At 40.2% G+C, this 14,533-nt stretch overlaps 1 protein-coding gene across 1 annotated transcript in view; it reads right to left on the bottom strand.

The window, feature by feature from the left end:
* NAA25 (N-alpha-acetyltransferase 25, NatB auxiliary subunit) overlaps positions 1-14,147 on the bottom strand; it is a 57,886-nt gene extending 43,739 nt beyond the window's left edge. The window contains exons 1-4 of the mRNA XM_033098314.1: positions 14,039-14,147; positions 5,536-5,621; positions 4,954-5,092; positions 3,267-3,385 (exon numbers count right to left, since the gene is read on the bottom strand). Coding sequence (XP_032954205.1) covers positions 3,267-3,385; positions 4,954-5,092; positions 5,536-5,621; positions 14,039-14,096 — 402 coding nt within the window. The 5' untranslated portion in view covers positions 14,097-14,147. The remainder of the gene's footprint in view (positions 1-3,266; positions 3,386-4,953; positions 5,093-5,535; positions 5,622-14,038) is intronic.
* Between the last annotated feature and the right edge of the window lie 386 nt (positions 14,148-14,533).

The raw sequence follows: 14,533 nt of genomic DNA on the forward strand, positions 1-14,533 counted from the left end.
CAACTAAAATACACTTGGCAATAAAAATAAATGTCCTATACAAAAACATCATGCTAGGATGTTTCCAAAGAAGGCAAGATTAAGTTTGCTTATTCCTTTCTTCTTCAAGGGAACGTAGGAAAGGGAATTATATTAATAAAGCCTTCTCCGAAGTAGCAGCCTTTCAGATGGACCCTGAGGTTCAAACAGAATGTCTTTAGGCAAAGACGAGGGGTAAGGATACACATACAAATATATTTGAGGTGAATGGGTAAGTCATCGATTCTAGGTAGGAGTAAAATGAATCCGAATAAAAACATTAAAGAAAGAAAAGACATATGTTGACATGAAGAAGTAGGACATTTAGCTAAAACAAAGGATTAAGAGGAGTACCGTGTTTCCCTGAAAATAAGACCTAGCTGGACAATCAGCTCTAATGTGTCTTTTGGAGCAAAAATTAACATAAGACCCAGTCTTATTTTACTATAAGACTGGATCTATAATATAATATAATGTAATATAATTAATATAATATAATATAGTATAAGACCGGGTCTTATATTAATTTTTGCTCCAAAAGACGCATTAGAGCTGATGGTCTGGCTAGGTCTTATTTTTGGGGAAACAGGGCAGGTAGTAGGGAAAAGGGCTGAAAGGCACCTTTGTTGTAAGGCGTTCAAAAAGGAGTCTTACAGAGTAAGGGAGCCATGAGTATAAATCTATACTCTTTTAGGGAGTGTAATTTAGCAGTGAAGAAATAAAATAGAAAGGAAAAAGTGAGGTGATGAGGAACTAACCAAGGAAGAGATAGATCAAATATAATAGAAAAGAGACTTCAAAGACACCGCAGAGGTAGAATCAAAACGGAGACAAACACAGACACACAGGACACAGGAGCCTAAGATGGCTTGAGAGCCTTGCTTCCAACACCAAACACGGGAGGAATGGAACAGAAAGTGTTAGAAAATCAATTTTACTTGATAATTTGGAGGGAAGAAAACATTTTTATAATGACATGCAGAAATAAAAGAGAGTATAAAATATGAATTTTTAATAGAGAAGACAAAAATTTCATACCTATACCCTATCTTACAGACACTAACATTCTGCTAATAAAGTTTGAAAAAAAAATGGCTGTAAGCTGGTGACTCAGAATGAGAATGTCATTTATAGAAAAAGGAAAGTCTAATCATCATGTGAATGACTAGCAACTCTTCGTTCAAGATGGTTTTGGTTTTTTGTTGTTTTTTTCTTTTGACCTGCCAGAGATGTCATTTAGGGCAGTAGAAATCCTTCAGTTTTCTGATTCCCTGGCTTCCCTCCTTCCTACCTCCACCAATTTATGCAAATCATTCATTTATTTAACAAATATTTATCATTCGGATGCTATTAAAGGAGCTGAGGATTCAGCAGTGAACAAAACAAAAGCCCTCACCTTCATGAAACAATGACATTTAATTTGTAAGACACCTATTACCCCATACTTCCAAAATAAACATACATATAAGCTAAGAAATTGTAACTACCTTAAACAGCAACAAAGGTAGGATAAAAATTAGATGTCATATTCTAAAACATTTAACACTAGAGTACTCCTCCATTCTTTCAATACATGATAATGGAATAATGCAAAAGCAAGCTATAGGTCAAACATCTTAAGGAACTGTAACTGTTAAGCCACATCAAAGCAACTTCTCAAAAAATAAGATGCAAAATTGTATGTATCTCTGGCAACAGGTATAGTTAAATTATACAGAAATAAAATCTACTCAAGAGGCAGATTTTTTTCCCTTTTTTTTTCAAAATTTACCTTAATACTGCTTTGCATGAATTTGTCCTTTTTGTTATTTTATGTAATATATGTGTATATATAAATTTCAAAACTATATTTTGTGAGATCATGAAATGAACACGTGCTTTAAAAAAAAGAATGTAAAATGAAAAGTACCCATTACTCTGTATCCTGGTAACATTTTGGTACATACCCTTAGAGATACATACTTTATTAAGGAGGGGTGGATGTGAGGAGAGCGGGAGGAGGAGGCCATTTCACATCAGTCTCTTCTCAATTAACATATATTGGGAACATCTTTCTATATCAGCAAATAAAGACACACTACCATTTGGGAAGGATAGGATATTCCTTTTTATTCTACCATATAGATGGACCACAATTTCTTGAACTATGTCAGTATTAATGAACATTTGATATACTTTGCTCAAAACATATTCCTAGAAGTAAAAATCATTATGATTTACACGCTTATGTTAGTGCTGCTAATTTTTTAAAATATACCCATTTTCTGTTAAAAGAAAATTTATAACCTCTGAATACTTTTTCTGAGAATCCACACCAGTAAATAAAACAATGATAAAATTTCTTCAAAGAATTATACTTGGGCCAAAAAAAATTCTTCCAATTTAAAAACTTGCATAAGCAAATAAAAAGATTAATTTTAAGAAGGGCTTATATTAATACCTTCCACCCTCCTTGTTTTATCTACTGTTATAGGTTGATATTTAAAGGAAAGAATAAGACAAAATAAAAACCCAGGTAAGAAAACTGCCTTCAGAGGACATTATACCCACAAACAAAGCATTTCTTTAAAAAAAAAAAAAGCTAGCATGACATCATAATCCTTTATGGGCTTAAGAGCACAGGTTTCATTTCTCCCGCCTGTCAGCTGTATCCACCCACTAGTCCAAACGAGTCCAAATGCAGCTCCCACACATGTATACAGGGAACACCTAAAATGTACTAACTGGCAAACAGGCTGCCTCCCGAAAAAAAAAAAAATCAAGTATCCCAAGCAATGGGGATTTTTACCCCTGGTGGATTTAAAAATCTTCAGCAGGCTATAAACAGTTAATTTTACAAATCAGATGTAAACTTGAAAGTTAATATTTCTATAATCTGTTCATTTTTTGCCCTGGGATTTCTGCCCATTTTCTGAAACTATTACAGCAATTTGGGACAAACTGAAGTGGGACATTTTGAAGCCAACTTACCAGAACCAAACAAAACCTACAATCAGGCCACAAAAGAACACTGTAATCAAATTTCCCCAAATAAAACATTTTAAAAACATGAATAACAGTTCATCTTTAAAACACACAGAGAAAGTAACTGGCTGATCTCCACACACAAATAACATAATTCAGTTCTACACACATATGCAAACACACACATGCACACATGCACACACCATTGCAGTTAAATCACACTGAAGAGACTTTCACCCCTGACAGCAAGTCCCACCGCCCAGGAGGTTTGGAGGTCAAGTTACCTGTTGCATTTTCTTGTATTCGCCCACTCTTGCATAAGCCATGAAGAGGTGAGAGTGATACTCCTCACTATTGGGAACTTTCTTCACAGCTGCCTCATAAAGTTTTGTAACTAACTCCGCTAAGATAAAGAGAAATAGGATTTTCTTTCATTGTTCAAGTATAACTTAAATCGTAACAGCATTTACTTTTTTTCCCATTTGGAGGAAATAGATGTCTCTTCTCATAAGGAAGAAGAAAGTATTTACTTCGCCTCATCTGATCATTATTCTTCTCTTGGGTAGGTGTTATTCAGTGAAACATCAAATAGGTCGGGCCTCCCCATCATATTCACAATATACGAGACCCGGCAGGATCCAGCCTGTCTCCTTCCTGACTCTTTCCCCCAGCACTTTATGCTCGAGCCACATCCAACTATCTGAGTCCCACTAGATTCCCTGTGCAGTGTCACACCTCCAGCCTCCACACTGCTCCCTCTGCCTAGACTCACCTTTCCTCTCTTTTCTCCTCAGTGAACATCATCCAAGACCCACTTCAAATACAATCCTCTCCACAAGGACCTCTACAAAGTCAAATGTCATCCTTCCCTGAACACCACCTGTGCTCCTGCAGCCCAGTTTGATCACTGCTTCCTTCTGTCATCTTTAAATCTTTTAAATAACCCTTAGAGCATTTGTTAATATATAATGCATAATCTACTTCCCTTTATAGGCTTTGAGTAACATTTTTCATCTTTGACTCTGATACAATACTTGTCATAGAGAAACACTCAGCCAATACTTGTGGGATAGATAAATGATCTTTTAAAAACACTGGGAGTGAATCCATATACCGAAATCAACGTCATCCCTCAATAACTACAACCACGCGGATACTAGATGAAAACTGCAAGTCACGGAACACATGTAGTATGAATCCACTTATATTAAGTTCAAAGTTAAGCAAAACTAACAATGCATTACTTAGAAAAACAAATGTGATAAAGATTTAAAGAGAAGCAAGAGAATAAAATTATTCAGGGCAGCAAATACCTCTTGGGAGGTAAACGGGGAAACGAAATTGATGAGGAACATACAGAAAGCATTCTCAGTATTGATAATGCTGTTTCTTAAGTTGGGCGGTAGGTTCATGAATGTTCATTATTCCACATCAAACTGTCCACTGATACATAAAATATATTCTTCTAGCATATATATTATAAAAAATATGTATTATTTCACAATAAAATATTTAAGAAATCAACAATAAAAATACTTGTTTACAGATGAAATGGCAGACTACCTATGATATGCTTGGAAATAGTCTGGCAGGACGAGGGGTACAGATAAAATTGGCCACCTGTCACTAATTGCTAAAGGTGGGTGATGGGTACAATGTGATTTATGATGCTATTCTGTTTTTGTCTATGCTTGAAATTTTCCACATTAAAAAGTGAAGAAAAGGGTAACCCTTCCAGTTAGCAAATCAAAATGTACAAACGAAACTCAAGTCCTCATTCCTATTCAAGGATCCTAATACGCGTAATACATCCTTTCTGTTTACAGTCTTCGGATATCATGGTTAATGCATTATTTTACCTTGGCTGCCGAATCAAATCACCAGTGATAAGTAAATCAGACAAATAGAGAACTCAATCAAAAATAGCCAAACCCTTAAACTCAGGTTTAAAAGCAATGAAAAGAAACATACGTCGATGCATCTCCCGGTAAAGAATAGTTAGTGCCTGCAGAGAGTTGTCATCTGTGGGTTCCAGGGCTGCCACCTCCTGTGCCAAGGTGAAGGCTTCCTCCTGCTTTCCAGTTCTCTGTAAACCAATTGCCTTTAAAACCTGACAGAAAGAAAAGATAAATCAGGTTTAAAAGGACAGAAAAGTAAATATAAACCATAGAAAGCTGATTTGAAAGTACTAGATAAGTTGTAAGGTCTGCCTTGGTTGCTAATCAACTAAACCATTTTATAAAAACACGGCCAAATCAAGATTCTTTCCTATTTCAGTCATATTAAGAAAGCAAAACATTGCTTTAAAAAAAATTCTGCAAAAATAAAATAATTAAATTAGGTGAGTTATGTCCAAAGAAATAAATAGCTAGCTTTTACCTAGATACTATTTACAGCATTTAAGTGATCAAGAAAATAAATGGCCTAAAAAAATACTCTTAAAAAACACACATAGTAACTAAAGAGACTAATTAAATATCTTTTCCCTTTAAAGTAAAAATTACAATATATAACCCACTTAAAGATAAGTAACTCAAGGGCAAATGAACTTACCTTAGCACAATGAAGATCCTTATGTTTCTTCAATAATTTATCTGCTTGCTGAATTGCCATTTTATTATTACCATTATCAAGATAATCTATGAAAACAGAAATTATGATAGTTATATTCCTTCAACAACAAATACGAAAAACACACAGGCTGGTATCAGATGTTTCAGAAAATACCTTAATTCCATATTTAAAACATTTTTTAACTCTAAATGACTAGGATGGTCCAAAATACAAGCTTACCTATAGTCATCTCTCATCCAAAAGAACTATAACCCAGTTCTATTAGTACTTAATGAAGATTCAAGACAAAACGTATTTAGATGATAGACATTAATATTTTTACCTATGGGAAATAAACAAGTTTAGTCACCTCAAAATTAATTTTTTTTAAAAAAAAAGTACCCTCTCTAATGTTCAAGCTTTAAATCTACCAAATGGGCCATGTTAGTTCAATAAAATATGTTTAATGAGTACTTATTTTACTACAGAGTTAAGTATAATTCGCTGAAAAAATTAAGAGAAAGTTTTACCCATGCGGTGGGGGGTGGCGGGATGAAGCCCAATAATATTGGGAGTGGGCAAGGCTGTGGGGACAACAGCACCTTCAAACACACTGGTTGAAACAACAACTAGCACTGACTTTGAAGAACAACTGACTTCTAGGTTCCCTAATTACATAGTGCATGTCCAGTCCAGATTTTAAGGAATATGGAGATCTGCTATAAAATTGTGTTAGAGGGGGAAAGCAATCAATTATTACTCAATAGTCTAACAAAAGCAAAGATTAATTTCCAGATAAGAAGATCTAAAAGAAAATGAGAAGTGTTTTAAACGGGAAATGGTGGTAGTTGTCAATTCTAAATATAGAAAGATGACTAACAACAGGCCAGCCACAATCTACTACTAACACCAGATCCCTCTTTCCACGCAGGGATGGATACACAAGGCAGAACTCAAAATAATCCATCCTGCAACAATGAGAGAGCAACAGCAAACGGGAGAGCAGCAACAACTCTCATTCCTTGCTGGTGGAAATGCAAACTCGTAGAGCCACTTTGGAAGAGAATTTGGCAGTTTCTTTAAAAACTAAACATACTCTTACTACATGACCCAACAATTGAGCTCCTTGGTATCTACCCAAATGAACTGAAAACTTACTTCCACACAAAAACCTGCACACACACGTTTATAGCAGCTTTATTCAAAATTGCCAAAATTTCAAAGCAACCGAGATGCCCTTCAATAGGCTAACGGATAAACAAATTATGGTACAACCATACAATGGAATTATTATTCAGTGATAAAAAGAAATGAGCTATCAAGCCACAAAAAATCATGGAGTGGGGGTGGCCGGATTGCTTAGTTGGTTAGAGCACGAGCTCTGAACAACAGGGTTCGATTCCCACATGGGCCAGGGAGCTGCATCCTCCACAACCAGTGAAGACAACGAGCTGCCACTGAGCTGCCGGAGGGGCGGCCGGATGGCTCAGTTGGTTAGAGAGCGAGTTCTTAACAAGGTTGCAGGTTCAATTCACGCATGGGATGGTGGGCTGTGGCCCCTGCAACCAAGATTGAAAACGGTGACTGGACTCGGAGTTGAGCTGCACCCTCCACAACTAGACTGAAGGACAATGACTTGGAGCTGATGGGCCCTGGAGAAACACACTGTCCCCCAATATTCCCCAATAAAATTTTTTAAAAAATCATGGAGGAACTTTAAATGCATATTGCTAAGTGAAAGAAGCCAGTCTGACAAAGCTACATACTATATGATTCCAACTATATGACATTCTGGAAATAGACAGTAGAACAATCATTGCCAGGGGCCGGGGGAGGGATGAATAGGTGGAGTACAGGGGATTGGAAGGCAGTGAGACTATATTCCGTATGATATTGTAATTGATACTGTAATGATGGATATAGGTCATCATACATTTGTCAAAACTCACAGAACGTATTACACAACACAAAGAATGAACCCTAATGTAAACTATGTATTAATACTTTAGCTAATAGCAACATATCATATTGGCTCAGCAACTGTAACAAAGAAACCATACTAATGCAAGATGTTAATAACGGGAAACTGGAAGGGGAGGCAGGAGCGTGGGGACATACAGGAACTCTGTACTTTACGCTCATTTTTCTGTAAACCTAAAACTGCTCTAAAAAAATAAAGTCTGTTAATAAAAAAATAATAAATTTAAAATTAAAAATAATAAAAGTGAAGGGGCCGGCCCGGAGGCTCAGGTGGTTGGAGCTCCATGCTCCTAACTCCGAAGGCTGCCGTTCGATTCCCACATGGGCCAGTGGGCTCTCAACCACAAGGTTGCCTGTTCAAGTCCTCAAGTCCCGCCAGGGATGGTGGGCTCTGCCCCCTGCAACTAAGATTGAACACGGCACCTTGAGCTAAGCTGCCTCCCAGATGGCTCAGTTGGTTGGAGCGCGTCCTCTCAACCACAAGGTTGCCGGTGTGACTCCCGCAAGGGATGGTGGGCTGCGCCCCCTGCAACTGGTAATGGCGACTGGACCTGGAGCTGAGCTGCGCCCTCCACAACTAAGACTGAAAGGACAACAACTTGAAGCTGAATGGCACCCTCCACAAGTAAGATTGAAAGGATAACAACTTGACTTGGAAACAAGGCCTGGAAGTACACACTGTTCCCCAATAAAGTCCTGTTCCCCTTCCCCAATAAAATCTTTAAAAAAATAATAATAACAATAATAAAAGTGAAGATTAATTTCCAGAGAAGGAAAATGAGAAGTGTAATAAGTGGGAAAGAGGGTGGTAGCTTGATTACAATACAGAAAGATGACTGAACATCGACCAGTTCACAATCTCCTACCACTACTGGTCCCTCTCTGCTCATCAAGGTCCCAAATCAGCCCAGGGACAGAGAAGGCATAAACAACTCAAAATGGTCTATGGCCCTGGCAGCCCAAAGAACTGAAACAGACTATCATTTTACCTAATGGTTTCAATTTGTCTCCAATGAATACTAAAATTTGTAACAGATAGCCACATGAACACATGAGTTTCATCTCTTCGGTCTTCAATGCGCTTCATGTTGATGAGAGCCAACAATGCTAGGTAAAAAGATCAAGAAGCCTTATAGTCTGGAAGGAATCACAATCTAGGAGAGAAAGTCAAAAAGAGCCTTAGGAATCACAACCTAGAAAGGAAGATCAAAGACAACACTCAGGTAGAGACAGGGGAATCACAGAAATCTAGAAGCATACAACCTTGGCCTGAATACCCAAATATCTAATACCAGTTTTCTTAAATCCTTAGCTCAGTCAATAGGCCTTCATTGTCCTTCACAGAGTATGACAGAGATATTTCAGCTCACTAAGTAACACCTTCTCTTCCTAAAGACACGATGCTGACCTCATTCTGAGTCAGTTCTAAGACATTCTGACTCAGTCCTGCAAGACTCCAGGTTTCCAGAACGTATCTTGAAGCCTTCTCAAAGAGTAGCTGAGACCCCAGATCTGAGGATCTGCCCATAAACGAATCAGACCAGGGCTCAGGACTACAAGAACACCTCACTTTTCCCTCTGTGGTTGATATTACTATTCCTACCTGCCCAGGTCCTCTATGGGCTTGGTTTCCACTGCCTCTGCCGAAGGGGCAGGACTGGATGACCACGTCTAGACCATGTCATTGTAGCCCAGTGCGGTGGACATTTGGCCCAACCTGGATAAATCAGGTTTCTGCCTGGTAATCTGTAACTGCAACACTGAAAGCTGGAGCCAGAAAGCTCTAGGAAAGCTAAAGCTCATTTGGAAGGCAATAAATAGGTCTGAGGTTATCAGTAGCAGCTCCGGGATTTCCATCTTGAAGAAGCCTTAGGCGGTGCAAGTTAGTTGATGGGGAGTGAAGGAGTTCTCTCTTGCCACTTCATTCACATAACATTTATAAAAACAATGAAAAATGTCAGTTATCTTTATCCAAAAAAAAATGGGGGCAGGGCAGTACTGATTAAGCTTGTGAAGAGAGGCTAAAGACCTCTCCATCCTCTAGCCACAACTTGGTGTGGCCGAAAAGCCAATGTGTTGGGCCCTGGGTATACTGATAAGTAAGTAGAAAACAACAGTCTGAAGAACCAAGCAGAAAAAAGGATAGACACACAGATCAAAGCAGAGATGAGCTTCAGATCCTGACAGCTCTCCAGTTTCCACGAGGCCTTGGAATGCTCGCTGCATTCCTGCCCTGCTCCCACAAGGGTTTACAGCAGCCCCCCTTTACCCGAGGTGGTGTCAGTGGGTTTCTGTTCCCTGCACTCAAGAGTTTTAACTAAGACACTCCAACACATTCAGCCTGCTGTCAGGCTCCCCTCTCCTGGCTGCCTCCCTCAGTGACTACTGATTAATTGGTTGCTGAGTCTTTTGGGAAAAGTTTATTTTCATTTTACTTACTGACTCTGGAATATAAATTATGTAGCCGTTGCAGAAAACGGGCCAATGAAAAGAATATCCTAAGTCTATCTTTTTAGTAAGTCTTTAAAACTTACTCAAGGGTAAGTGTGGTTTAACCATGTAGATTGCTGTTGTTCCCTTAATAACAGGAGTAAACCCAAATCAGCCACCCACAAATCTGGCAGAGAAAACAATAAGATGATGATGCATCAGTTAAAGCAATGTTTTTCTAAGTACGGGTACCATGGCAACTGAAATGTTTTTAGGTGGTCCTTGCAGACAGCACTAGATAATACAGTGAGAAAGTTCATCTCTTTTCTAATACTTCCTTTATATTAAGGAGATAGTCTCAGTTTGGTGCTAGCCTGCCACTTAATATTTGCTAATTTAATGTCTTTTTCTTTAAACAGGTCACAGACAGTTTCACAAGTATCAGAATCTAGTTAAGACTTTAATAACATTGTCTTGTTTTCATTGTACTTATTGTTCATATGTACTTATTGTTATGGTTTTGTTTTCTCAGAGCAGTGACAGTCTTTCCATGAATGGTAATGATATAAATTGTTTTTAAATAAATTTAAGTTTAAAAATCAACTTAGAAAAAAATATTAAGTAAATAACAGTACAGATAACACTATAATAACGCTAAGATCATCAGATTGGGTAAAAAAGAATGACAGAAATTTGGGAAACACTGGGTTACATCATTGGCAAGGGATTACAAAAATTTGTTGAATAAATGAGCAAGCCATCCTCCTGGAAATGTCACACCTGATCCAGACTAGAGAAAGACTAAAAGCTAGTAACACAGATTAGAACAAAGGATCTTGCACCAGAAAAGTAAATATAAATATATGTGTGTGCGTGTGTTCTGAAGACTATGGGAATTTTTTTTTCTTTCACACTTTTCTATTTCTATTTTGTGAATGCTGACCTAGCTATTCCTGTATTCTATACAAACCTATGAAGTGCCATAGCTGACCATCACTTCCACCCCTCCACTCTTCCTAACCACTAAAACAACATTTTAAAATGGATAATAATGGTAAAAGAAAGCACTGGTGCCCACTAAGTCACAAGAGTACAAACTCTGTTGAGAACCACATAGCACAAGAGAATCATTTTAGCAAAAGGAGAATAAATAATACAGTAGGTGTTCTAGTAAGGTCATGGGTGGTTTTCAAAAACCAAAACTACCATACCGAAACTAACCAATTTATGAGGAATGAGATGCACTCTGTAGATGTTTCAACTAATCAATGTTCTGCACAGAAAAAGCATTTCCAAACTTAAGACCCCAAAAATAGAATTTCAACCCTCCACATCTCATCAATCCACAATTTCGCAATTATTCACCCTGTCTACTTCTACCCTGAACAATATTCAGCAAGAGCTGACTGAGATCACTGGCAAGGTTTGTAAAATCATAAACCTTGGCAATTCAAATAATGCCGTACAAAGATAGTGATGCTGCTGAATCTAAACTTGGTAAAGGTCTGGCCTCTCCAGTAAGAATGCCTGTGTTCAAATCCCAGCTCTACAATTTAGTAGCTGCAGCTCTGAGCAAGTTAATCTCTGGCCTTTAGTTCCCTACCAACACAATCATTTTACCACCTAACAGGATAGTTAGCACACAAACAAGCACTCAATGCTAACATTGAACTTTTGGCTGGTGAGCAAGCACCACTGTGGGGTGAGCTTCTTCATCTGTCAGCCAATGAATGTCTGAATCTAAGGAACTATAGTGGTTTGAGGTACTAATGTATTTAAACACAAAAGCAGGGGCTGTTCCAAAGTCTGGAGGGCAAAAGTGCTAAAGTCAAGGACAGTCTGTACCTTTTCTTTTGCTATTTCTGCCAGTCTATAGTAATCGCCCTGGAATTCCTAAAGAAAGCCTCTTCTAATACTCTTCCCATGTAACTATAACAAAAGCTATATAATTCTGGCTTCTGGCTTCCGCTTTGAGAATATGACTTGTCACTTCTGGTTAACATGTCCTGATGTTTAGCAATGTGAAATGGACAAGGTTTTTCTTTTTGGATAGTTCAAAACACTATGAATTCTAAATGACTTATGTAACACCAAAGGCATTTTCTTTGGTCCTCAAGAACAATTTTAGAAACCCAATTATTCTTAAAAGTATTGAATCTTGGGGAGGCCAGTTAGCTCAGTTGGTTAGAGCATGATTTGTAACACCAGCGTTGCCAGTTCGATCTCCGAATGGGCCAGTGTGAGCTGCGCCCTCCACAAGTACATTGAAACAACTACTTGACTCGGAGCTGATGGGCCCTGGAAAAATACACTTAAAATAAATAAAAGTTAAGAAAAAAAATTTTTTTTTAATATTGAATCTTTTTAGTTAGAAAAAAGATCTCAGGCAGCTGCTGCACAGAACAGTAATGAGCCACAAATTGTGAACCATGGATTCAGTTCTTACCCTCAATCACCATTGCATATTTCATCCTTTCCCTCTGAAAATAGTATATACTGGAGGGCAAAAAGAATATGCAGCCCTGGGGAAATGGAAATCAGAGTCCTATCTCGGCCGTTCACCACCTGTGTGACCTTTGGCAAGTCAGTGTCTTCAGCTCAAAGTGAGATGGTTTCTAGCCCAGTGATTAAGAGGGTGAGCCTGGGACAGTCCAGAGGGGTTCAGATCCTAGCTCCACCAAATATTAGCTGAGTGATTTTAGACAAATTGCACGTCAATAAAGCCCCAGTTTCCTCACCTGCGAAAAAAATGGGGGTGAGGGGGGCGTTGATGGGACTAGAAAAAACTACCCACCTCATAAGAATGTGTGAAGATTAAATGAGATAACCCACATATGGAAAAACCAAGGGCAGTGACTGACATATTAGCAGTCTGTGCATGTTAGCTACACTATTATTACCTGTCTCACAGAGTTGTTGCTAGGCTCAAATGAGATGTCAGAGTAAATAAGGCATCATACAAATTACAAAATAAAAGCAGGGCTAATTGTGCCAGAAACATAAAGTTCTCTCTTCCCCCCCGCAAAAGTTAAATGATCTCGGCCATGTGGAGAAGCCTCCATTGAGTAACATTCACACTAGAAACACCAGGTCTAATTCTGCAAAAACCACTGACCTTGAAGCCTTCCTCACCATTAACTGAGATAGACCAAAACCATACAAACATCTAAAAGGAAAGAAAATGCAAAAGGAACCACTGTTCAACTACAGAACGTCTCGATTCCTGAGAAGATGTTTCTGCCTGACTCAATCTGTGCCTTTTTACAACCAGGGTAGCAGGATGACAACAAGGTCCTCCTGCGGTGCGAGGAAGCGTTATGGAGGGGGAATCCACTTAGCACGCGAAGACAAGCTGCAGGAAAAAAAAAAAAAAACCACAAAAAAAAAAACCCACAGAAAAGCTGCAGAAAGGAAAAGCCCTTGCAGCAGCCCTGCAAGCCTCTCAGACAGGAGCTATCACAATCTCTTCACCGCTATTTTGGGCCCGAGACCCTCCACTCGCCCCCACCCCCCGCCGCCTCCCACGTGTGCCCACAGCAGCTGTTTCTCCAGCAAAGAGCTCTGGATTGGGAGCCTTGAACAGGAAGGGCCCGCTCCTGATTCGACTGGGTGACCTTGTGTCAGCCCCTTCCCCTCTTTGGACCTGTTTCTTCTTGTGCACCCAACAGAGCTAGTCAAACACCCCCTTAGGCCACGTTCCCATAAGTAAAAAGTCTTTAGTGAGGTATTTTCCCTCCAGTAGAGTGTCCCACCCTGACGCCGGAGCCAGCTTCCACCTGCGGGGAGATCTCGGGCCTCCCTAACAACGCATCCTTGGCGGTCGGGCCAGCTCTACCGACCTGCCGCTGCCACGATCCCGCCGCTGCCACGACCCTGACGCTGCCACGACCGCGCCGCTACCACCTCAGGGCTCAGGAAGGCCCGGCCGGTGCCTACGCGAGGCCGGTGGCTGCGGCCTAGAGGCCCGCGCGGCCCGCCCCCCATGCCCGCCAGCCCCACTCCCGGACCCTCAGCGCCCCTCCTGGGCCTTTGCCCCGGCCTCGGCAGCCCTCGGCGCGTCCCGCCGGCGACCAGGTTGGCCCCAGGCACTCACCGTAAATGGGCCGGAGGCGCCTGTCGTTAGGGTCCTGCACATGGCCCCGCGTCGCCATGATGACAAGCGCAGAACCACAGTGCGCACGCGCTGGACAGGCCCCCGGGAAGGGGCTGTTAAAGGGGCAGCGCCGATCTCGCTCGTCTATCGCGATAGTCGCGGAGCTGCGACCCAACGCACCTACGCCAAAGGGACGACACCCCCACCCTACCTCCGCCCTCCAATAGCCTCTTCAATACAATTTTTCCTCCCCTGTGATGGTGGAATCCACCTAGCTAGAGAGGCGGCTGTTGTTAATGAAATCTCTTCCGAGTCACCTAGTGGGGTGTGAGTAAAGGAGGGGAGAAAGTCTTAGTCAAAGTTAGGGCTGGGCTTCTCGTGCTTACCCTATTTATCCTCTGTGCTGAAGGTCCAGTTAGACTTGTCTTTGATTAATTGTTGAAGAACCAGGAACTCCTCTGGGAGAATGACCCAGGGGACAGAAGGGGTAAGGGG

The sequence above is a fragment of the Rhinolophus ferrumequinum genome, chromosome 25, assembly GCF_004115265.2.
Source record: "Rhinolophus ferrumequinum isolate MPI-CBG mRhiFer1 chromosome 25, mRhiFer1_v1.p, whole genome shotgun sequence".
NCBI classification, from domain to species: Eukaryota; Metazoa; Chordata; class Mammalia; order Chiroptera; family Rhinolophidae; genus Rhinolophus; species Rhinolophus ferrumequinum.